We start from the raw sequence: 25,133 nt of genomic DNA on the forward strand, positions 1-25,133 counted from the left end.
ACAGGCATCAAAGCTAGTAAAGTTTATATTATCCTTTTTTATTATTTCAGGAAATCAATGTCATAGCATGATGGACATATTTTAAAAACAAAATTGAAAATGTTTGTTATGGGTCATAAATCAACAACATACAAAATCTATATTAAAGGTACATCCTTTACAACTCTAGACTCTCAATGAATTTATTAGAATTTGTGTAAATCAACTGAACGTCATTTATTATGGTACATATAACTCAAAATACACAGTTTTCATCATGAAATGAAGTATCTTCCATTATAACTAAGATAATAAGACAATCAACAAAGTTTATCCCTTAAAGTGTCTTTACAATGTTTGTCACAAGCTTTCTGCAAATACCACAGTAACTGCTCAGAAATGCACTCCAAAGCCTGGCCTATTCTCTATTGAATTTAAGCTTCAAATACCTCATGGCCCTTAAACATTATTGAGGCTGTTTCCCAGGCAAGGAATAGATTCAAGTTTTCCTTTAAGATGACGGCATACAGTGAGCACACGACCGTGACAAGAGCCTCCCGTCTTAGGAGACAATAGCTCTATTATGATTGCAGACTGGTGACATCTCTGGGAAACCGTAAGGCCCTGAGCACACAAACACACATGAGCTCTTCACACCTCTTTAAAGAGAACAATAACTGAAGGGCTCGACCTTCAAGACTGAATTCTGCAATACTAACATTTCCAGTTCTAACAGCCACTCAGAAAAGCGGTCAACTATATTAAACCAATAAACCCTCAGCAGTGCGAGTTATATTATTTCGCTAACCCTCATACGTTGCGTTACTGCACACTTTCTGATGAATCCTTCTTCCAAACCATTTTCCACCACAATAACATTCATTTGCCTTCATTTCAGAATTCAAACTTCATACTTTCATTACAACCAAACATACTTCACTATCCGACCATAACCATATAATTTCATCAATAACCCATGTTTTCATGCCCTACATATACAAAGACCATAAATATAACTTTAACACTGTTTTCCTTTCTAAAACCTATTGCATATATGTTTCCCCATTACCAAAACCACAGAGTCCATCCACATAATTTACTTTACACCAGGCAATCAGTTTAAAGGGTGTACCAGTATCTCAATTAAAACAGGGTAAACATTAATAATAATAAATCCACATAAATGTGCTGCACTGGTATTACATGAAATCAAGTGAGGCTGTACAGCTCAAGCATAGAGGAAAAAAATGCACATAAAGGCACTCGAGAAATATACACCGGTAAACTGCAGTTACAGCTAACCCTGAGAATAAGGCTCAGAATGAACGAGTACTGAAACCTCCATCGGTTAATGGCATTAGCTTAAAAACACCTGTACAAAAAAGGTAACAAAACCCTGAGTTACCTCAGATTGGTGCATAGATAAAAACTGTAATTTTAAGATTATGTATATCATAGGCCATCACAGGCATTGTGATATTAGGCGCCTGCCATAGGGGAATGCTAGAATGGAACAGTTTATTACACGATACGTTGGCAGTAAAAAAAGGAAATCTTTAAAAACAAGGATCATTTTAAAATCAATAGATACATTTGATTCACTAAATCTAATGCCGTTACAAATATATTTTAGTCAAACAAACACATATAATAGAGGGTTTAAGTGCTTTCCTGCATTTCTTTAGTCATTGTCTAGAAGGAAGTTCATACAAACACATATTTGTGTAATCCAGGGTGTGTTGTGCGTGTGTGTGTGTTGAGTCATGTTTTTACGGAGCCCACTAATGTGTCAATACCACACGAAAGGAGAGGATGTAAGACAAAACACACACCCATACACCGAGGGCATTCCTGTACTGAACCTTTTTAACAGAGACAGTCTCCCAAGGTGTTTTTGAATGAACCAGGTCTAATCATACAAACAGAACTCTCTCTGACATTGAGACACAGAGAACAAAGACTGATATCAGTTTGCTTAAACACTCTTGTCCTTCATTAAAGCAGAATTAAAAACCACTGAATGCCCTGCTGCTCTCAAGCGTCTGTCTTTTTCAAATCCCTTATTGTTGCTTTAAGTGCAGTAATGGAATTAGTGTTGGGATTAATATGGGCTAAAATCTGCAGAACATTAAATTGATACTGAATGGAAATTAAAATAAAAATATATTCAAATTAATAATTTAAAATCCAAAAATCTTGAGACAGTACAGCAACATAGATATCTCTCACTATTATAGTATTAATATTACACCAGAATTTGGCCCTTTTGTGAAAAGATCATCTTTGGTCAACCAAAGGATGGTGAAAAAGTAGCATGTTTGCTGGTGCCGTGTGGGGAAATGTACTCAAGGACCAAAATTGTGACAATGCTATTCAGTGCAAGTGCATTTCCCTTTAGGATCAGCATAAGTGGTCACCGTCAGCCGTGGCTGACATGTCCTCCTCAAAACGAAACCTCTTGGTATGTGGCGAGTCCAGAATGTTTTCTTTGTCTTCAGGGTCCTCGGGTGGCGCGGACCACTTCCCCCCGAAACTCCTTTCCCGAGGAGTGCGTGGGGTCACGGGGATCGGATCAGAACCTGAAGAGTGGAGCCATAGCCAGGGATGGGTCATGCAGTCGGCTGCACTGGGACGATCCCTGATAAAGGAAGGGAGAATTCATGTCAAGGACTTTGATATGTGGCTGCGTGGAAACTAATCTGAAACTATTACACTAAAACTATCGTTAAAAACTGTAATAAAACCAAAGTACATCAATTAGTTTATGACAACTTGTGCAAATGTAAAATCTTAACTCTATTTAGAACAACCAAAACTTATCGCTTCCATTTTTGCTAAACAGTCTATTTGATCTCATTTGTTCTCAATTGTTTTGTCTTTTCTACAATTGTGAATGCATGTTTGAAGACAAATAAAAAGAAAATGAAACCTGGACTTTATACTTTGTGATAACCAACAGTTATACAATCTATGAGAATGAAGAAAGTCAATATCTGAATACTTTGAGCCATAAAAGAGTGATCACTGCACAAGTTAATTTGTAAGCCTATTTAAATGTTCGCAATGACTTCAATTCTAAAACTATGTAATGCATAATAAAACCATACGACCCAGAATAATTACTGTTTTGGAAGTGGGGAAGGGTATTACATAGCACTTATTATATGACTCTTTATTTAGAAGCAGTACGTAATTTTGCACAGTACAATGACTGAGCTTGGCATACAAGCTTCACTTCCTCTAATGGTGCTTTTCCACTGCATGGTATGCCTTGGTATGACTCACTTTTTTTTCACCGTGTACAGTACCTAGTACTTTTTTTAGTACCACCTTGGTTGAGGGTCCAAGCAAGCCAGAGAGAATCGTCATTACCAGCGTAATTGGATTTGCGACACAAGACACCAAACCTGCTAGATTTAAATGGTCAGCAACAGCCACCGCACGCATCTTGAAATAAGAAATGGCATTATCCTGGTCAGTAGATGAGAAGGCGCCGCAACTGTAACGATCGGTCTATAATCCCACCCACTTTGAAACGGTACTAAACTGCAGTGGAAAAGCAAACTGAGCAAAAGTAAAGCGAGCCGAGTCGTGCTACGCAGTGGAAAAGCGCCTTAAGTGTCTGAAATCAGAGTCACTCAGACTCAAGGACAGACTCACTCTGGTGCTTTGACCAGCAGTTTCCGGATAAAGTCGACAGCCAGCTCAGACACCCTTGAGAAGGCCTCTCTGCTGTAGTCCACGTTCACCTGGGATACATTTAGGAAGGTCTCCTGTTTATCCTCGCCAGCAAAGGGAGACTCTCCTGTCACCAGCATATAGGTGATCACACCCACACTCCTGAAGTCAACAGAATACACAATCAGTTTAAAACCAACTTTGACACAAGCCAACAACATATATGACAACAAACATGGAATATCCTTTATTAGCACAAAGTTGACTCTAGAATCAAACTGACTTTAAACTGAATCAATCTGTCTTGTTTTGGCTGCAGGGTTAAACCTTCCTGCTGCTGCCACAGCTGCTTGCTTGTTTTAGCTGCTCTCCCAGCCTAGACATGCTGGTCTATTGGCTGGTTTTAGAGGGGTTTGGGACACATTTGACCTAGTTTTTGTTTGTTTGGGGTATTTTTAGCAAGCCATGCCTCCAGACATGTACACTACTGTTCAAAAGCTGGGGCTCAGTAGGATTTTAAAAAATAATAATAATACTTTTATTCAAAAAAGTCTCAATACATTGAAAAAAAAGTCTCAATACATTGAACAAAAGTGCCAGTAAAGACATTTATAATGTAACAAAAGATTTATATTTCAATTTTTTTTCTTCTATTCATCAAAGAAACCTAAAAAAACCCACATCATGGTTTCCAAAAAGAAAAAAAAGAAAGAAAAAAAAAGTGGCACAACTGTTTTTAGCATTGATAATAAGAAATGTTTCTTGAACAGGAAATCAGCATATTAGAATGATTTATGAAAGATTACATGACACTGAAGACTGAAATGAATATTCAGCTTAGGAATAACTCACAGGAATAACTTGTAACAACAGTTTACAATATTACAGCCTTTTTTTTTTTTTTTTAAATATCTTACCCCAAACCTTTGAACAGTAGTGTATATCTTTCCGGTTGAGCATTAAGAAAGTTTATTTTTGTCTTTACTTAGCAGAATACAGTAGACAACATTCAGAGTTCTCACTTCTCCCAACAAATGAATTTCCACAAACTGTGTATAAATAGAAAAATGTCTATTGACCATTGACATTTCCATGACCTTTTTACAATTTTATTAAATGTCCATGACTTTTCCAGGTCTGGATATCACCCTGTGGGAACCTTGTATATTGAAACACCTGATGAAAAAGATTAAAACTCACCAGAGGTCTGTTGCTGTGGTGATTGGTTCATAGTTCAGGATCTCAGGGGCTAGATATTTGATAAAAAAAAAGCAAAATGACTAAATACACCACTTTCATTGAGCATGAACTCTTCTGGTATGATGAGACCATGAACACAGAGATATGTGTGGATTTGAAGATGAATGACACTGAATAAATCTTACCTACGTACTCAGGGGTTCCCAGAATCTCTCTGAGCTCCCCAGCAGAACCCAACTTGCGGGCCAACCCAAAATCCACTATCTTTATATCCCCCATTGGGCTCAGACTGGTCAGGAGAATATTCTGGGGCTGAATGAGAGAAAACATAGTCTCAATAAATACAACTGGCGCTTTTTAGAAGAAATGCACATAATCAAATTCAAAATAAGATGGCTCTACAGATGAGAGACATATGATATTTATTTGAACCATCATAGTTAAAAGGCTGGAACTTCAGGACAGAATGCGTCCAATGAAGATGTTAAAAGCAGCCGTGCATCTAACCTTCAGGTCAAGGTGGACCACGCTTGTCTGGTGGAGTAGGTGAACGCCCTCAAGCATCTGTCTGATCAGACGGGTGATCTGACCTTCAGGAAGCAGCTCCTCTGACACACAGTGGTCAAATATCTCTCCACCTGCCGCACTAACACACACATTCAGGGTTATTCTTAGTACTGAACCCAGCAATCATTTTGTGAACAGAGACATGAAACTGATGCATCTAATCACAGCACTCACTATTCCAGCATTAAAACGAGGTCATGATCGGTCTCATATACAGCATGCAGGTTCACCACACGAGGGTTGTTCTTCGCTGCCTCTAGAACGGCAATCTCATGAACGACCTCGGCCCTGCAGTCGCGACCTCGTCGGCGCTTCTTGATGAACTTTGCAGCGAAGACTTTCCCTGTGGCCTTTTCCACACACCGCTTCACCACTGCAAACTTCCCCCTGAAGGAGGTGATAAAAGAGGAATAGAAAGAATAAAATGAGTATAATGGAGGCAAGATGTGACAAGTGGGAAATTTTGAGAGTTAAATAAAGTACCTAAATTTTTAATATCTGGGTTTTCAAATACTTATGATGCACTGTAAAGCTGTCACAGTGTGCATGCTTTCAGTCACACCTATTCGGTTGTTAAGTCTGACGTCACGCGGCAGCGCTTCCGGGTCCTAACGCTCTATCTCATACCACAAGAAAACAACAAATGGTGCTAATATACATACACGATGTGGTGAAAAAAAATTATAATCATAACCTTTATCTCCATACCAAAATTCCAGATGACCAGACAATGATTCATCTTTTATAAATCAATAAAATATTAATATCTGTGACGCTGTGAGCACGGAGACTGTTGTGTAGACTGTAAGTATTTAAAATGTTTAACTTGTTAAAATGATTGATGTTTAAAATGAATAAATAGCGCTCATAAACGGCCGTCGATTGCATTCTCAAGTGAAACGAGTCGAGGCTTGGACTCGGAAACGGCGTTCCTTACGTCACGACTTAACAAGCGGATAGCAGTTCTCTCATTCACACCAAAGCTCTAAATGACACAGATAGTTATTAACTGAGTCAAACCCTCCATTTGATGTTCTCACAGTTTAATATCAGGTTAGATGACTGATGTGGACCAGTCTTTACTCTAGAAACTGCAATTACTGTCACAGCATGAACAGGTGAGACATTAGGCCACAAGCATATACTCAAAATCTTTCCTATCATCTTTATTAACAATTTTGTTATAATACATCTTAGGATGTATCATACTGAATGTAGAGCCATACTGCATACTGAACTGAATTAGATCTTGGGCCCAAGTCAAAGTAGACAGTAAAATTCAAAATATACAAACAAACATTCAAAAGTTTAGGGTCATTTTTGAACAAAGTCTTGCATGCTCACCAAGACTGCATTATTTGATCAAAAATAAATACCGTAATATTGTGAAATATTATAGGGCTGCACGATTAATCGCATGAGATTGTCATGCGTGTCTCGTCAGTAAAGCCGGTTCTGTGATTAGTGGTAAATGTCCATCACCTGCTTTCAAATGGAGCGGCACTTAATATACAGAGCCGTAGTTCGCGGACAAGCTACGCAATATCGCGTTCATAATCGCAGATGAATCGCCTTCGATTATGAACGCGATATTGCGTAGCTTGTCCGCGAACTACGGCTCTGTATATTAAGTGCCGCTCCATTTGAAAGCAGGTGATGGACATTTACCGCTAATCACAGAACCGGCTTTACTGACGAGACACGCATGACAATCTCATGCGATTAATCGTGCAGCCCTAAAATATTATTACAATTTAAAATAATTCAATATATTTTAATATGTAATTTATTCCTGTGATGCTTTCTTGCTATTCATTTCTTCAAAAATTTTAAACTGTGAATATTTATATGATAAAGAAAACCCACACATGAGCAGAATGAATATTCACTATTGATATTTCCATGTGACTTTCTCAGGCCAAGGATAAATCCAGGGATATTTCTCCATTAGAAGTCAAAAATGCACTTGACCAATAAACTCCATTCTAACTGGTTCTGATTCAAAACAAACTGCTTTTTGAGCAACTTTGCGAGTTATTTTCACATAAAACCCATGCAAAATATCACAGTTTTAAAACTCATACTTTCTTTCCACAGAACTGCACCTTCCTCCAAAGAAACAAACAACAAAACATCTTAACACTGACGAGTTAAAACTGTAAGTGAACTGTGAAATGATTTCCTGTTAAACAACACAGCCGGCAGCATAAAAAACAACCCGAATATGGCTGTATGCAAATGGTATGAGAGAAAGAGGAAGAGACCAATATCACTTCCTCTTTCTCAGTATTCACAGTATAATCTACAGCACAACACAAAACTGGGTCTGGTTCCCACATGGGTTTCCTTCCTGCAAAAGCTCCAAAGCCTTGCTGTAGAGCTTTAGCAATGACACACACACATATTAGTCACAGTTCAGTGAGCAAGGCCTTTCCAATCCTGAATAATACAGAAGCAGGACAGACTCCAACTCCATACAGCAGAAAACCTCCAGTCCTACTCACCCTGTGACAAAATAAACCAAGGAAACATCTATCCTAAAGTTCATATATCTGCTTAGAATTTGGGAACACAACACTTCCCTGATTGGCAATATATGACTAATATTCTAACAAAATGCACATTACCAATTAGATTAAATAACTTGAAAATGAATGTCTTTATTCAGCAAGGATGCATTAAACTGTAATTCTCTCTGTGTATTAATGTTGCATCTACTTATCTTTGTTTGTAATTTGACTATCATTTTCCACTATCCTTTTTCTGTTGTTACTTATACTATGTTATGTATCTCTGTTTTCTGTGCGTAATTGTACCATGATATGCAGCTGCAATCATTTCTATCTCTGGACTGGGCAAATGTCTACTGTCCACTTAACTGATTTTTGATTGTGAAATGACTGTTTATGATTATGTGAATCGACTGTCTATTGTTACTGATTTTGTAAAGCATCCTTGAACTTGGCAAAGGCACTATATAAATTAAACATATTATTAATATTATTATAACAGTTTTCAACAATTGATAATGACAAGAAATGTTTCTTAAGCAGCAAATCAGCATATTAGAATGATTTCTGAAAGATCATGTGACACTGAGGACTGAAGTAATGATGCTGAAAATTCAGCTTTCCCATCACAGAAATCAATTACAATCATTAACATATATTAAAATAGAAAACAGTTATTTTAAAATTGTAATGATAAATATTCAAACTATATGCACAGAACTAAATAATGCGTCAAGCAAAGATAAGACTGACAGGACAAAAACATGCTACAGTTCCCTAAAAATCTACCCATCTATTCATTTAACATCTGACAGTACTTTTTATGAGAATTATGACAGAACAACCACATTCAGGACAACATACCGAAACTGAAATAAGCATCAGTTCTGCAGTCAATATAATGTTCATTAACATATGAAAACATGGTTACACTTTACAATAAGGTTCATTAGTTAACATTAGTTAACTACATTAATCAACATGAACTAATAATGAACTGCACTTACACAGCATGTATTAATCTTTGTTAATGTTAATTTCAACATTTACTAATACATTATTAAAATCTTAACATTAGTTAATGCACTGTGAACTAACATGAACAACTGTAGATTAGTAAATACAGTAACAGATGTATTGCTCATCACGGTGAGTTCATGTTAGTTAATACATTAACTAATGTTTAACTAATGAACCTTATTGTAAAGTGTTACCGAAAACATTATGATAACATCAAATTAAGCATTTTAAGATAGAAACACTTAAAGAGACAGCGACTTAAGGTAATGAGGAGTATTTACACACCTGCCAAGTTCGTTGCTCATGTCAAACACGGCGTCCAGAGGATCCGTGTGGATGTGAGTGTGGATCTCTGACAGCAGAGCCGAAGATCCACTGCGACTGTCCAGCCTCCTCCGGGCCATCACCACCAGCGAGTGTCCAGTGAAGAAGAGTGCAGACTGCTATTATCACTTAACCAGCACTCTGCTCATGTTCAGAGTCACCACCAGGAAAAAAACACCCACTGCCACCGGCCTCTTGACGGTGTTCACGCCGTAAACGGTGAAACGTCTTCAGAAGGAGAGAGTTTAGCTCGCGTCGCGGTTATGCAAAAAGTGTTGACAATAAATTAATTCGCTGGACTGAGTTCAGTTGAGTTTGAACACGACAACTGATGCTAAGAGCTTCTAGCTAGCGCAGATTAGCTCATTTAGCCCTCAAAGATTCCGCTAAAACTCCTGGATTAAACTTTGTCCTTTATTTAGACGAACGTACATATACTTTCGACTCATTTTGTTCAAAATACAAACGGACCGACGGACGGACAGCGCTTCCTTTCAAAATCACGACACTAAGTTAGAAACGGACACCCTCTTCCTCTTCTCACGGGAACAACAGCTGTAGTTCAACTGACAAACTAGTTAACGTTATCTGTAATAAACTCTGAATGAAGCTGAACGGAGAGTAAACGCGCTCATCTGGCTAGTTCATGCTGAGGTAAGTCAGTTTTGGATTCTGGGATTCTGGGATCCAGCTCTTGTCCCCCCGGTGTTCTTCAGTTTCAAATTCTGCTCAGATGCCAACACGAGAAGTGAGGCCCTACGTCACCACCACCGTCATCATCGTGGTCGTTAGAATTCGCCCATTGTACAGATAGATAGATAGATAGATAGATAGATAGATAGATAGATAGATAGATAGATAGATAGATACCTTATAAAATACTGATATCAATAATTCGGCTATTTAATGTTATGTATGAATACCTATAAATAGCAGATATTACATGCTACTATGCTTTATTTAAAAAACAAAATAAATAAAACTAGTTTTCACTCGCTCTTAAAGTTAAAGGATTAGTCCACTTTTAAATAAAATTTTCCTGATAATTTACTCACCCTCATGTCATCCAAGATGTTCATGTCTTTCTTTCGTCAGTCGAAAAGAAATTAAGGTTTTTGATGAAAACATTCCAGGATTATTCTCCTTATAGTGGACTTCAGTGGCCTCCAAACAGTTGTAGGTCAAAATTACAGTTTCAGTGCAGCTTCACAGGGCTTTAAACGATACCAGACGAGTAATGAGGGTCTTATCTAGCGAAACAATCGGTCATTTTCGAAAAAAATACAACTGTATATGCTTTAACACAAATTATCGTCTTGCACGTGCTTCCGCTTTCCGCATTCTTCAAAGAAATTAAGGTTTTTGATGAAAACATTCCAGGATTATTCTCCTTAAAGTGGACTTCAATGGCCTCCAGACGGCTGAAGGTCAAAATTAGTTTCTTTGCAGCTTCTAAATGATACCAGACGAGGAATAAGGGTCTTATCGCGATCGGTCATTTTCGAAAAAAATACAACTGTATATGCTTTATAAACACAAATTATCAGCTTTCACCCTTATTCCTCATCTGGTATCATTTAAAGCCCTTTGAAGCTGCAATGAAACTGTAATTTTGACCTACAACTGTTTGGAGGCCATTGAAGTCCACTATAAGGAGAATAATCCTGGAATGTTTTCATCAAAAACCTTAATTTCTTTTCGACTGACGAAAGGAAGACATGAACATCTTGGATGACATGGGGGTGAGTAAATTATCAGGAAATTTTATTTAAAAGTGGAGTAATCCTTTAAAGCATTCTTTAGGCTACTGTCTCTTTAAATTAGTGCTAGCTAATTAACACAATTTTAAAGTAACTGGAAAAAATATAAAATATTCAATACTGAATAATATATATATATATATATATATATATATATATATATATATATATATATATATATATATATATATATATATTATTTTAAAGTAATTATTCTTGCTTTCATTTAAGTGTGCAGTGTTTTATCTGTTTTGCAGCTTATAATAACTTTCATCAACATAAAGAGGAGCTGGAACTTTGCAGGTCTGTTTTGTCCTTTCAGTAGACAACTGTAGGCTACTGGACTTTAGACCATGGAAATGCAAACTCAGTGAGCAAGCTGATAGGTGCAGTTTGATTGGCCAAGCAGAAAGATAATTATGTAAATCATGGCTCTAACAAGTCCTGTGTCAAGAGAAAAAGTATTTGCAATAAAAAGAAAATATGTTAAAGCACAAAGACAAACACAAAAGAGATCAGACTGGCACTCAAATCTCTGGTGCATTCAGTGCAAAATATAATTTAAACACAGGACAAGACTGACATACATATATTACAGCTATATACAAAAATGGACACATCATGATGGAAGGCATGCAGGTTCACATTTTCACCAACTGTTTTCAAGTGATGGCTCTTTCATCAGCATCATCTTACACGATCAGTAACCCACAACGTTTAAATAACAGCGCAGATGATGTATGAAAAGTATGGAAGTGACATTTTCAGTTTTTTCATTTATTTATTCATTTCTGTCTGTCCCCAGTCCCATCCCACCCCTTATTAACAGCAACTTCTCATGCAAATTAAGATAATCTGGATTTGTTGTTTCACTAATTCCAGCATGCAATATCAAGCTATGACACAACGCCATCTAAGGGTCAAACTCAGGTACTGCTTCTTTGACCCTGCATGCAGTATTTTATCCAAAGATCACTTACATAGAGAAAGGAGCTGTTTTTAGACAAATCCATATCCTAGGATCTGAGCTTTGGTCAGATCAGCATGTGTGTGGTGTGAATGCGTGATTTCCATGTATTGCTGAGTGCATGCGTGAGGGCTTGTGGAGGGACCACAGACGGAAACTACATGTCTGTAAACGAGGGGTGCAGCTTGTCACCCAAAAATGAGGAACTTTTCATCCATTATTTTAGTGTTTAGCTTCAATCTGTGGTTACATTAAATGAAAATTCCTGCACTGAGATTGTTCAATTATTATGTCATATTTCCAAAACACTTCATACCACTTGTGCAAGGGTGTTACAGTTTGGCTTGCTGCTCCCTACACATGCTAAAACATGTTTTTTTCTTTTATTTTTCCATAGCAGAAGAATCTCGTTAATCTGTTTTTACTGGTTTCAACCACTGCAGTCCTGGTTTTAAATTACTTCAGTGGACTGCACACATCACCGTCATATTAACTATACCCCAACTATTTTATTTTGAACTAAATTTTAATAAAGATGATTTCAAGGCCACTGTTTGTGTCTGTCACCACAGTTTAGAACAATAGGTCTCCTTATGATTAACTCTAAGAACAAATCTACCATTCCTGATACACAAATATCTGTTGCACACATTGCACATGGTGATCAGTGTTTATACATTCATAGTTTTTTTTTTTTGTAACATTTGTGGGTTGCATAAAAGGTTGAAAGGCGGATTTAAAAAAATGTGTGTGTGTGTGTGTTATAAAGTACTGAGTGTTGGTGTTTGTTAGTTAATCAGCGACCAAAGTGAATTACTACATTTACAGTCCCCTGGAACAGTCTGGTGATAAATGTCTTGCTCAAGGGCACAAGAGGTGATAGAGGAACTCTCTAGTTCATAGGTCATCCTTTCCAGGGTTTGAACCTAGGATGTTCAGGTTGCTATTCTACAACCACTACATTTGGTGCAAGGATCTCTATAAGAGAGTGTGCATGCTGTTTTGTGTTTTTTAATGGTTTCATTCTCTTGAAAGATGGCAAAAAGAATGAGTTTTCAGAACTGCAGCCAAGATCAGTGTCATTTAGACCCCTTAAAACCAAGAACGCCAACCTTAAGTGAAACCTCTGAAACCAAAAAAGTCCTTTTTTAACTGACATTATCTTTCCATAACAAAGACCTGCAGCAAAAATCATCACAGCTTTGTCCCTTTAAACCATATAGATATAGTTTTGACTTTTAAAAAAGCAGCTCAGTCAAGAACAAAAGGCAAAGTCCTAAAACCAAGATCAAAATGTACTGGTCTAAACCAATCCAAAGGCCAAAACCAGATAACCAAGATTCCAGTTCTGATTTCTGTCAATGTGTAAAGGTCCGGGTAAACTTCATTTTCTGCATTCCTCTCTGTCTCGCGCATAGTTGGGTGCGTGAGCCTTTCAAAGTTCGGCGTGGATTTTGTTTCCAAGCGCTCAAGTCACTCGCACATGCGCACCGCCCGCGGACCCTCCTGATGACAACGATTACATCACACGGACAGTGCGCTGACCGTCGTGAAATGCGGACAGCTGAAGTATACTTTGGGCTTAAGTCTGTCTTTGTGTGAAGAATTGATTTCAGTTATCATAGGCTTTGAGTTCATACTCTATAGAGCAGGAGTAGGCACATGCCCAATGAGTCATTTGATGGCATATATTCCAGTTCTGTAGACTTCGACGAAAAGATTATGTCTGGTGACCAAGATCGTAGTGAAGACTTAGGGATGAAAATAAAGTCTGTATGGTGAGCAAGGTTGTTAGGAACTGGGGAAAAATTAGTAGCACTTTTGGGAGCTCATTCTAGACCAAAGGTGCTGGTCTCCTCCACAGCAGTGAGCATCTTCTCGTAGAGCATGGAGAAGGAGGGGTAGGGAGGGAGATCCAGGCGGTTAAAGCAGGTGTGAGCCCTACACAAACATATAAAGACAACACGGCATTAGCTGATTGATCATAGGTGTGAGGTCACAGTAAGATCTTTGTGTGAGGCACTAAACATAAAAAGCTCAGAAATACCGTGGGAGGGAAGTCACTTTGCCCCATTTCTCCACACAGAATCGACGTGGGCCATTACTGCCCCGCAGAGAGGCAAAGCCCTCATAGGGAATGCTGGAAGTGCCTGTAACAAACTGGAGAAAAGCAGAGCACATTTTGACTTGGCTAATTTCACTGATCTAGTTGGAGAAGAGCTTTGGTTTGAATGGGAACTCTGATAAGAATGGAAATTTTAGAGGTTTTGTTTTACATTGTGTGAGCTCACTAAGTGAAAATTGTATTAGTTCATGCATTCCCTGGGATTCAAACCCACAACATTGCTGTTGCTAGTGACATGCTCTACTCTTTGAGCTACATTAACTTTATGAGTTAAGAAGTCTCCTGCTCACCAGGGCTGCATTTATTTGATGAAAAACATAGTAAAAACAGTAATATTGTGATATATTATTTCAATTTAAAATAACTGTTTTCTATTTTAATACATTTCAAAATGTAATATATTCCTGTGATGGCAAAGCTGAATTTTAACATTATTACTCCAGTCTTCAGTGTCACATGATCCTACAGAAATCATTCTAATATGCTGATTTGATGCTTATGCAACATTTCTTATTATTATCAATGTTGAAATCAGTTGTGCTGCTTAAAATTGATGTGGAAACCATGATTAATGTTTTAATCAATAATTCTTTTGAATCAGTTAAAAAGTTAAAGGTGCCCTAGAATTAAATATTGAATTTATATTGGCATAGTTGAATAACAAGAGTTCAGTACATGGAAATGACATACACTGAGTTTCAAACTCCATTGTTTCCTCCTTCTTATATAAATCTCATTTGTTTAAAAGATCTCCGAAGAACAGGCGAATCTCAACATAACACTGACTGTTACGTAACAGTCGGGGTGTACGCCCCCTATATTTGCATATGCCAGCCCATGATCGAGCCATTAGACAAGGGCAGAACGTCTGGATGTGCACAGCAGAATCATCAGACTAGGTAAGCAAGCAAGAACAACAACAAAAAATGGCAGATGGAGCAATAATAACTGACATGATCCATGATAACATGATATTTTTAGTGATATTTGTGAATTGTCTTTCTAAATGTTTTGTTAGCATGTTGCTAATGTACTGTTAAATGTGGTTAAAGTTACCATCGTTTATTACTGTATTCACGGAGACAAGAGAGCCGTCGCTATTTTCATTTTTAAACACTTGCAGTCTGTATAATGCATAAACACAACTTCATTCTTTATAAATCTCTCCAACAGTGTGTAATGTTAGCTTTAGCCACGCAGCATAGCCTCAAACTCATTCAGAATCAAATGTAATACATCCAAATAAATACTATACTTATAAAGTATATCAAGCAGCATGCATGACGCACATCTTGTAAAGATCCATTTTGAGGGTTATATTAGCTGTGTGAACTGTGTTTATGCTGTTCAAGGCAAGCGCGAGCTCCGGGGGAGGGGGAGCACGAGATTTAAAGGGGCCGCAACCTATATATCGGTGCATAGTTAATGATGCCCCAAAATAGGCAGTTAAAAAAATGAATTAAAAAAAATCTATGGGGTATTTTGAGCTGAAACTTCACAGACACATTCAGGGGACACCTTAGACTTATATTACATCTTTTAAAAAGAAGTTCTAGGGCACCTTTAAGTTTTTTTTTTTTTTCACTTTTGATCGATTTAATGCATCCTTGCTGAATAAAAGTATTATTAATAAAGTATTAATAATTAATCTTATAAAAATACTTTCTTAAAAATATAATTTCTTATAAAAAAAGTTACTGACACCAAACTTTTGAATGGTAGTGTATCTGACCTATGGTGTTTGTGAGATCTGAGTGTACCTGAAGGAGTCGTAGTCTCTGTTCATTATTGAAACGCTCCACTGCTGCCCAGAACCATCGAATCACTATGTGGTTGTCATGATAACCTTCAAAGGCAGAGATGAGAAAAAAGTCACATTGTGATATCCTGCTGTAACATTCTTACACATTCTGTGATATTCTTGCCTGGTGTGAAACAACACCTGAATCAGTAAAAAAAAAAATACCTCCTCTGTATTCTGTATTGCTTCTCCAGTCGGATAAATCAATCTCCGCTGTTCCAGCAATGACCAGCTCCAGCTCTCGGGCATCAAACACTGAGACGAGTCGGACGTCCACAACCTGCACAATCACATGGTCTCAGATCAACGGAGTTACACATTAGTTTGTCATTATTTACAGATTCAGATGACATCATACCTCATAGAATCCTCGCACAAGACTCTCGGTCTGCTGGGCCACACCCCTCTCAATCCTCCACTTCACCATGCGTTCAATGTACTCTTTCTTGTTCTTGTCTGACACAGCAATGCCAGACCCACCCGGCTTGAGCTCACGCTCTGTAATCTGACATAAAGAATTCTCCAGTTCATTCTTAGTTTATATAACTTTACAGTGAATATGACTAACTAAAATACGTTTTACATTTATGATTTACATTTCTGGTTGCTAGGGTGTTGCTAGCATGGTTTGGGTGATTGCTAGGGTGTTACTAAGGTGTTCTGAGTTGTTGGTAGGACGTGTGCTTATCCAAATAACCCACTCTCATTTGCTTATGATGTTCAGATGCCTAGATATTTTTAGGAATAATAACGAGCACTAATAACAATGATGCTTGCCTTAGCAAACACCACTAACAAATATCAAACAAAGTTTGAAGACCAGTGTTGTTATTAGAAATAAATGCCTTTAGAAATGTTGCCTTTGAGACAAACTGAAATGGGAAAAAAATAATAAAAATAAAAATAATAATAAATAAAAATAAAGCTAAATAGAAATATTAAAAAATGACAATAGCACATAAAATTACTAAAATTAAAATAAAAACTGAAAATATATAAATACAAATGCAAGAATATTATCATTAATAATAATTAAAGGTGCTAAAGAGGATATTTTGTTTTATACATTTTTGCAATATTACTTGAAACTGTCTTTACTAACTGATAAAAGGTTTATTAGGTGCACTGAAAGGAATAATATTAATATACATCATCTGTGCACGAGGTAGGGCCTTAAAAACATCAGCCAATCGATTGGCCCTCTGGCTTGTCAATCACTGCCATGATGTTCCTTGTGAGAGACGTGCGCGGCTGCGCTCTCCAGTAACTTTCCACACTCTACAGGCGCCGCATGCAATGTTTTTGTCAGGAGACAGGAGTAACAACTGCAGATTATGAGTTACCTGCGGTGAGTCCGACATAATGAATCCACTAACAACACGACACAGCGAATGCCGGTGGTAAACACTCGTGTTCCAATACTCATGCACGAGTTTTGGGAGGCGTTCCTTCGAAATGAGCTGTGAAGGAGGGGGGTTGTTCTTACGCATGCGCTCATTTCAAAAACTCACTAACAGTCTTTGGTTTCTCAGTCGACGAAAATATCCTCTTTAGCACCTTTAATATTAATCAATCAATCAAACTGCATTTTTACATTTTCAAAAAACATCACTTAGTATGATTTATAAGCTGTTTTCCTCAGGGGGACCAAAAAAACGTTGGGTTTAACTGAACCACACACACAAGCAATCCATTCAGACCTGTCCGAACACTTCCTCGTTGACAGTAAAGGTGAGGTCCAGCATATCCTCAATGTCATTGTCTTTCATCCACTGCAAACTCTGATGGAACTCCTCATCCAGAAACTCTAGATCACTCAAATCACACGGGCTACAAAGAGAAATACATTACATATTATGTGACAGAATCATACAACAACTGGAATTATAATCAAAAGTTTGGAGTAGTTCAGTCAAGAAAAAGAGAACACTGTGATACAGTTTTCAGTAGCTGCTTTATATGAAGCAAATATGAATCATCCTTCAGTGCAGTGAAGACTCACATGCGAAGAAGGCCTTTGTAAAAGGGTCGGGTGAAGAACGCATCCAACAGGTACTGATGAATTAGAGCAAGACCCAGAATGCGTCCGCTGAACCGGAACCTAAGAAACACAACATTAGTCTAAAAATGCCCTTTGGAGATCGATCCATCCATCCATCCATCCATCCACCAATTACCACTCATGATGGTTGTCCACAAAGGCTGACATGGGGCTGATCTGCACAGTGTAAGTGTCATTTGCTGAGTATTCAAATAGTCCATAGTATGGGTTAAACAGCTCTCGGGAAACCAGGAAGAAGAATTCTCTGGATGGACCACTATAGTCCAATCTGAAAGAAGAAAAGAAAAAAAAAATATATATATATATTTTATAATATATATATATAAAATGCACTAACCGTTTCAAATCAATGCACACATATATGTAATAATACAATAATGTGGTTTAAATTACAAAATGTAAAATGATAGAACTAAAGTGGCATCTTCATTTAAATTAAAGTGACAGACAGTTATAAGAGTCAGATTTGCCATCTGTAATGAGATGAACACTCCTGTTGTATCGCAGACATTTCACATGATCTCAATAACATACAGGTCAAAATAATTAGCAATATATTTCACTTTGATAGAAAATATGTGCTGTATACCAACCCTTCTTCTCCAACAAAGCTGACGTAAAGCCTGCTCCTCTGGAGGTCTTTGCGGGAATAACACATGATCTGGTTGAAAGCATCCTCCAGTAGGTGATCTCTTCTAATTATTAACCTAGAAAGTGATGGAAACCATATCAGGACACAAAGAATCTAGAGAAGATTAATATGATCATAAAAAAAGTGGCTCCATATTTTGTATTAGTGCTGACAGTTTGCCTTGACATTGTGACGCGCCGTATTGTTGTGTCTAAAGATTTAGAACAAATTCAAGTGAGTTTTAGAAACAACCAAGTATTTAATGTCTACAAAACTCCAGTTTAAAAATGGACAATTATCAATTTATTTTAATTATTTTAAATATTACCCAGCTAACAAAAATATCTTCTAAGAGTGCTAACGTTTCCATTTAGTTATAAAAAGGATTTTTTGAACGTTTTCTGAAACATCATCTCAAAAAAACGTTCCAATATTGATGTATAAATAATGTTTTTGTGCTGATGTTTTTAGAACATTATTAAATATCAGATAACTTTTGAAAGAACATTCTGTTACTGGTGGAATGTTTGTTCATAACTTTGAGAGAACTTGCCAGAACGTTATCCAAAGTTCTGAGAATGTTCCCTGTTAGCTGGGTAGACTCATTTAGACAGGATTTCAATTCTTTCAACCAACCACTGAACTGCACACACAAGAATAGGGATATAATAAGCAGTGAACATTAGCTGCTTGTTGAATAGAAGAGAGAATAGTAGAGAATTAACTCTACTTCCTCAAATTTTTTTTTGAAGATAGAACTCACTTCACTTTTCCTGGCCCCTGCCCGTAGCCCTTGGTCTCCATTTTGCGGTAAAAGTTTCTTAGTTTGGCTTCAAAATCACGCTTGTAGGGTGCAGGGGCTCGAGCATTGGCCCGCGGAGTTCCTGTGAGCAAGAGAAGATGTGAATAACTTGGAACGAAAATTGAGATGAAACCTACCCTAGCAAATCTAGTATCCACAATGCAAAGCTCTTCTAACATTTAAAAGCATATATTATAATCAGAATAACTGTTTTAAACATGCGTGATCAGGTAAACATACAAATTAGTTCACAGGGTCTTCCACTTTCATTAGCTCATTATTTAGTCTTGTAATGGAGGACACAAGGCAGGAAAAAGGGGAGATATGGGAAATTATTTTAGATGTGAGACCGGGTCATGTGACCTCTCACCAGGGGAGCTCTGTGGGGAGGCATGACAGTAGCTGGAGAGCAGTAAGGCATTGGGCGGCACATACGACATCACTTCCTCTTCAAACAGGCTGCAAGGAGAGAGGGCCAGGTAACAGGTATGTGTATTCTAACCTGAGCTAGGTGTACAAAGTCAGGCCATCATAAAATATGTAGGGGGAGAGTGAGGTAAGATGAGCCATTTTTTACTTATGTGGTCTTCAAGATAAGGGAAAATGAGGCAGAAGTACAATGAATGTATCTAAAGTCATTTCAGGATGTTTCCTATAATTTTAAATGATCAGAATACATCTATGACAAAGGGTTCTAAAAATATGTCTTCTTATAAAGACTTATAAAGTGCTCCTGTGGCTCAATTTACCCCAGGTTAGGGGTAAGTTGATCCAAGTCAGTGGAGACCATCTAACTGAATCTGAATGTGAAAATTGTGAAGATAATTTACTTCTTTTAAAAACTAATTAATAATCAAATTTCCTTTTACAAATAATCATATTTCTTTTAAGAGAGTTGTGTTCCGGCGTATGACGTAGGAGGTAGGCATAGAGTAAGCTTAGGTGAGAGTAAACGCCTCTCGCAGTTCAAACAAATATTGCTGGGCAACAAACAGACATCTCTCTTTCAAAATTCTCATTTTAGACTTCTAATTCGTGACCAGTGTTTTGTTTTTCTCTATCCTCTTCACTTCCATGTTTGTCAGTACGTCATGCTAGAGTTCACTCTTCGACCGGAACTAGACTACGTACGGAAGCCAGTTATAAATAGGCTATAGATATATTTTTCTTACAAAAATGCATCGCTTCATTTCAGAAGGCCTTTATTAAACTCCTGGAGCCATATGGATTACTTTTATGATGGATGGATGCACTTTTTGGGCTTAAAAATCTCATTTCAATTTCTATTCACTCCCATTATAAAGCTGGGAAGAGCCAGGATATTTTTTAATATAACTCCGATTGTGTTTGGCTGAAAGAAGAAAGTCATATACACATTGGATGGCTTGAGGGGGAGTAAATTATGAGCTAAGTTTCATTTTTGGGTGAACTAACCTTTTAACTACAATGTCTTATGGTGGGGTAAGTTAGCTCATAGCTGCCATTTTGGACAGAACTAGCTAGCTAACCAATTCAGGCTAATATACATAAATATATAGTATAGATACATTGCTAAATCACCAATATGGATCATAATATTTTTAGACCTGGACAAATTTGCTTTGATGTAAAAGCCATTAAATCTGTTATGCTAAAATTTTACTTTGACAAGCCAAAAACTGTTTAAGTAAATAGGTGCTTTCCACTCCTCCCATGTGCTTCTCCTTTTCACAGTCTGGCAGAAATGATGGGTGGTTCCAAAATATATGGTCACATGACAATAAAAGTGTATGGTTGCAAAGATAAAGTGGGTGGATCAACTTACCCACTTGCTCATCTTCCCTATCTATCCCCTACATCACTTTTTTTTTAACATATACACTACCATTCAAATGTTTGGGGTCTACAAGATATGTTTAATATTTTTGAAATCAAGGCTCACCAACAAAACATTTATTTGATCAAAAATACAGTGAAAACAAAAATATTATTACACTTTAAAATCCCTGTTTTCTATTTGAAGACATTCCTGTGATGGCAAAGCTGAAATTTCACATGATCCTTCAGAAATCATTCTAATATGCTGATTTGGTGCTCAAGAAACGCTTCTTATCGATGTTGAAAACAATTGTGCTGCTTAATATTTTTGTTAAAACTGTGATACTTTTTTCAGGATTCTTTTATGAATAAAAAAGATCAAAAGAACAGCATTTACTTGAAATAGAAATCTTTCGTAACATTGTCAAATGTCTCTACTGTCACTTTTGATCAATTTAATGCATCTTTGTTGAATAAAAGTATTACTTTCTTTAAAAAAAGTTTTTTGAATGGTAGTGTACTGTACATACACACTCAACTATTGCATGCATATCTCAGGCAAAGGGAAACAGGCAGGCACACACTGTAATTAAATATGTTGCAAAAGATGCACACACTAACCTGAGCAACATAACCAGGTCTGCATCACTAGACAGACGGGTCAACCCAGCTGGCCCCTCATTGCGGATGAATTGAACCTTTTCTCTGAAACAACCATAAAAATATAAGAAAAACGTTTAGAATTCAGCTACTATAGCATGGAAATTATAAATAACTACAGCACAATCTCTCAGGCGCAGTACGAAATTCAGGGCTCTCTGTCGGCATCTGTGGATGAAACATAAAACTGCAGAAATATGTACCTAAGGGAGTGGTTTCTCACGAGCTCTGGCTGTCTCTCTTGCAGAATCTCAAAAATGTTGGGTTGTCGCAGAAAGGCAACAATCTTCTCATTATAAGCTGTAAAAAAATAAATGTGGAATGTGTCTGTACACATGTGATGATATGTCAGTGTGTGCACACTGTGTAAACATGAGACACTCACCCACAGGCACCAAGTCCTGGTACTGACTGCTTCTTGATGAACGGCCCTGGACAGGAGGACTCGGAGAGCGAGAGTCATCTGCTACCTGAAACATCAGAGGAGGTTTCACAGTTTAATAGTGTATTTTCCTAATGACAATGCCCTATTTGAGTATATTACATGTAAGCAAACAATAGTCAGCACGTTACAAACACATGCAGGAACAATGAGATTTCACTGTGGGCAGAGATATCCAGTATGAAGGGATAGAAATAGAAACCGCACAACTGATAAAATGACAAAACATTCTTTTCTTTATCACTTTATTATACTCTACACTATCGTTCAAAAGTCAGGGTCAGGAATGTTTTTGAAAGAAGTCTCTTATGCTCACCAAGTCTGTATTTATTTGAACAAAAATACAGTAAAACAGTTTTAATATTGCTAAATATTTTTTATAATTTAAAAGAACTGTTTTCTATTTTAATAAATAAAAAAATAAAAAATCCTGTGATGGCAAAGCTGAATTTTCAGCATCATTACTCACATGATCCTTCAGAAATCATTTAAATATGCTGATTTGATGCTCAAGAAACATTCCTTATTACTATCAGTGTTGAAAACAGTTTTGCTGCTTAATATTTTTGTGGAAACCTTTTTTTTTTCAGGAATCTTTGATGAATATTTCAAAAGAACAGCATTTATTTTCAGTCATTTTTGAAATTTTAATGTGTCCTTGCTTAATAATAGTATTAATTCATTAAAAAAAAAAAATAGTACTGATCCCAAAGCTTTAAATGGAAGTGTATGTGGTTAGTATTGCTGAAACTTGAAACTACAGCTCTCACCTCTCCTGCACTGTGGCTGCGCTGGCGGGACAGGTGCTGTCGGTGAACCAGCAGGCCGCTGGACCGGGAGTTCTGTAAAGGCAGCCGTGGGTCAATAAACGTAGTGGCACGACAGTTATGATCCACAAAGAAGGCCTGTGATGCATAAACACATAAACAGGGTTGGAGCAAAGAATTGTCCATGAAACATACAACACTGATGGGCCCTTAAGAATAAATAAGACAAGCATCTGTTTCGTGTTTCCTGTGAAAAACACTAATTGGGCATCAAGAAGACAACCAGATGGGCCTAGGCCCTACATGAACATACTAACTCAGATTTCAGTGTCTGTCTGTACAGTTTGTCCTATTAGACTAGTCTTATGCATGTCTAAGGCCCTTAAGACCGAACAAGTGCACAATTCCAGAAGAGGAAAACACACCTTCCCAGTTTGGTCATGTTTCATCTCCCAGCCCCGTGGCAGCTCTAGCTGCTTGTTGGAGAACAGATTGAGGAAGTTTACGAGGTCCCGGTTGTGTTGGTACCGCTCAAAGTGTTGGGCGTCCCGTCGGACTTTACTGATCATGTGCTTCAGACACGTGTTACTTGTGAACATGCGATAGGCGCTCTGAAAGGGAAATGAATGAAACGTGTCAAAATTATTGCACGCCTCTCTGAATATTTCATTTTGATTGGATACTTGAGCAAATTAGAATAGCAAATTGGTGAGATTTTGTGACTCAAAACATTTAGCTACTGAATACAGTAAAAATGACCTAAGAGGACTTCAGTGTTTAAATATAAACAATGAGCATAAAACCTTTGCTAGATGTCTAAAAAGCTCAAGAGTCCCCATTTAAAGGAAAAAAAAAAAATGAAAACATTGCTCAGAAAAATTAAGAGACATAAAGACCTGGATGAGACAGAACTTAAAGTAAAGGAAGACATTTTATAATGTAGCTAAATATTGCTAACTAGTCCCGAAAAAACTGTTACATTTATTACATAATAATAATAATAATAATAATAATATAAATTAATAGTGTATTATTACTAATAGACTATTTTGCTTTGCAAAAACTTTTAGCAATATAATTTTAATTAAAAATCAATATTTCATGCCCATATATTTATTTTGTAAGTAGCCATGTAATAAGCTGGATAATGTCCTGTCTGTCAGTCATTAAAAAAACTTCAAGGTTTTGCACTTGTCATCTGTTTTTTTTTTTTTTTTTTTTTGTACAGAGCCCTGCATATGACACAGGAAAGAAAAAATATATATTGTGGCCAAAAATGAAGAATTTGCTCCCATGACTTCGCATTATCACTATCACAAATATTATCACTAATTCATTCCCTCCTTTTAATTTAGTTAAACTGTGGCCACAATTTACCTATAATGAGAGAACAAATTAATAAGTCACGGGAACAAACTCTAATGTGAAACTCAAACATGTAATGTGCAGGCTCCATTGTTTTGTAATAATGCCTGGCTATACATTATCAATTACTTAGTTTCAGGTGTGCATGTAAGCACTGATATCTGTGTCTCTGTGTGCTTTAGCTCACAGGATTAGAATGCAGAACAGAGAAGAAGTCTGGACTGGAGAGGAACTTTGCACCGGGAGATTGAAGCAGCAAAGCCAGACGAGAACGTGAGCTGGCTTGACCCATAAAGCCGTCCCGCCGGTATTCTACATAAGAACAGACACATCAACAAGCACAGACTAAACAAAAACCTCTCATTCTACCCAGCCTCAGTCATCTTACATTCATCTCAGCACAGCATCCATTCACTTTCCCAGACACTATCATCTGTAGTTCTCATTTTGATTGACAGCTTACCAGAGATGGAGTGGGACAGCAGGTCTGTTTCTTCAGGAGGAGGATCGTCCACTCTCTGTTCCTCAGATCTTTCACTGGTCATTGTCCTACGGATACTCTGATATCTGCCAGAGAGAAAATACAGCAATCACACATTCAGTAATGCATTAACCCTCCGACTGCATTAAAAAAACAAAACAAACAAACAAACAAACTGTATACACTTTTCATATT

At 37.2% G+C, this 25,133-nt stretch overlaps 2 protein-coding genes across 4 annotated transcripts in view; both read right to left on the reverse strand.

The window, feature by feature from the left end:
* Positions 1-17: 17 nt before the first annotated feature.
* stk17b (serine/threonine kinase 17b (apoptosis-inducing)) lies at positions 18-10,078 on the reverse strand. Its single transcript, XM_048193982.1, has 7 exons — positions 9,240-10,078; positions 5,599-5,811; positions 5,365-5,503; positions 5,043-5,169; positions 4,858-4,906; positions 3,640-3,819; positions 18-2,617 (listed from the first exon to the last, which is right to left on the reverse strand). Exons 1-7 carry the CDS (start codon positions 9,356-9,358, stop codon positions 2,380-2,382), a joined length of 1,065 nt encoding a protein of 354 aa, XP_048049939.1. The 5' UTR covers positions 9,359-10,078; the 3' UTR covers positions 18-2,379.
* A 1,494-nt stretch (positions 10,079-11,572) lies between these two features.
* hecw2a (HECT, C2 and WW domain containing E3 ubiquitin protein ligase 2a) overlaps positions 11,573-25,133 on the reverse strand; it is a 28,775-nt gene continuing 15,214 nt past the window's right edge. For all 3 annotated transcript variants that reach the window (XM_048193991.1, XM_048193988.1, XM_048193989.1), the window contains 18 exons: positions 24,921-25,024; positions 24,645-24,769; positions 23,518-23,703; positions 23,096-23,230; positions 22,269-22,353; positions 22,087-22,183; positions 21,845-21,928; positions 19,797-19,885; positions 19,388-19,508; positions 18,587-18,700; positions 18,109-18,261; positions 17,934-18,032; positions 17,632-17,761; positions 16,290-16,436; positions 16,097-16,211; positions 15,891-15,976; positions 14,053-14,165; positions 11,573-13,946 (listed from right to left, as the gene is read on the reverse strand). In XM_048193991.1, the coding sequence (XP_048049948.1) occupies positions 13,835-13,946; positions 14,053-14,165; positions 15,891-15,976; positions 16,097-16,211; positions 16,290-16,436; positions 17,632-17,761; positions 17,934-18,032; positions 18,109-18,261; positions 18,587-18,700; positions 19,388-19,508; positions 19,797-19,885; positions 21,845-21,928; positions 22,087-22,183; positions 22,269-22,353; positions 23,096-23,230; positions 23,518-23,703; positions 24,645-24,769; positions 24,921-25,024 (2,095 nt within the window). In that variant the 3' untranslated portion in view covers positions 11,573-13,834. The remainder of the gene's footprint in view (positions 13,947-14,052; positions 14,166-15,890; positions 15,977-16,096; positions 16,212-16,289; positions 16,437-17,631; positions 17,762-17,933; positions 18,033-18,108; positions 18,262-18,586; positions 18,701-19,387; positions 19,509-19,796; positions 19,886-21,844; positions 21,929-22,086; positions 22,184-22,268; positions 22,354-23,095; positions 23,231-23,517; positions 23,704-24,644; positions 24,770-24,920; positions 25,025-25,133) is intronic.

Source organism: Megalobrama amblycephala, linkage group LG6, assembly GCF_018812025.1.
Source record: "Megalobrama amblycephala isolate DHTTF-2021 linkage group LG6, ASM1881202v1, whole genome shotgun sequence".
In the NCBI taxonomy this organism is placed as follows: domain Eukaryota; kingdom Metazoa; phylum Chordata; class Actinopteri; order Cypriniformes; family Xenocyprididae; genus Megalobrama; species Megalobrama amblycephala.

What these genes read in the sequence shown, in the direction of transcription:
- stk17b (XM_048193982.1), bottom strand. Translation starts at nt 9,358, where the DNA reads ATGGCCCGGAGGAGGCTGGACAGTCGCAGTGGATCTTCGGCTCTGCTG. An exon ending in GGGAACCCCTGAGTACGTAG is followed by an intron (nt 4,907 to 5,042) that starts GTAAGATTTATT and finishes TCAAATATCTAG; the next exon opens with CCCCTGAGATCCTGAACTAT. An exon ending in ACCACAGCAACAGACCTCTG is followed by an intron (nt 3,820 to 4,857) that starts GTGAGTTTTAAT and finishes TGTTGACTTCAG; the next exon opens with GAGTGTGGGTGTGATCACCT.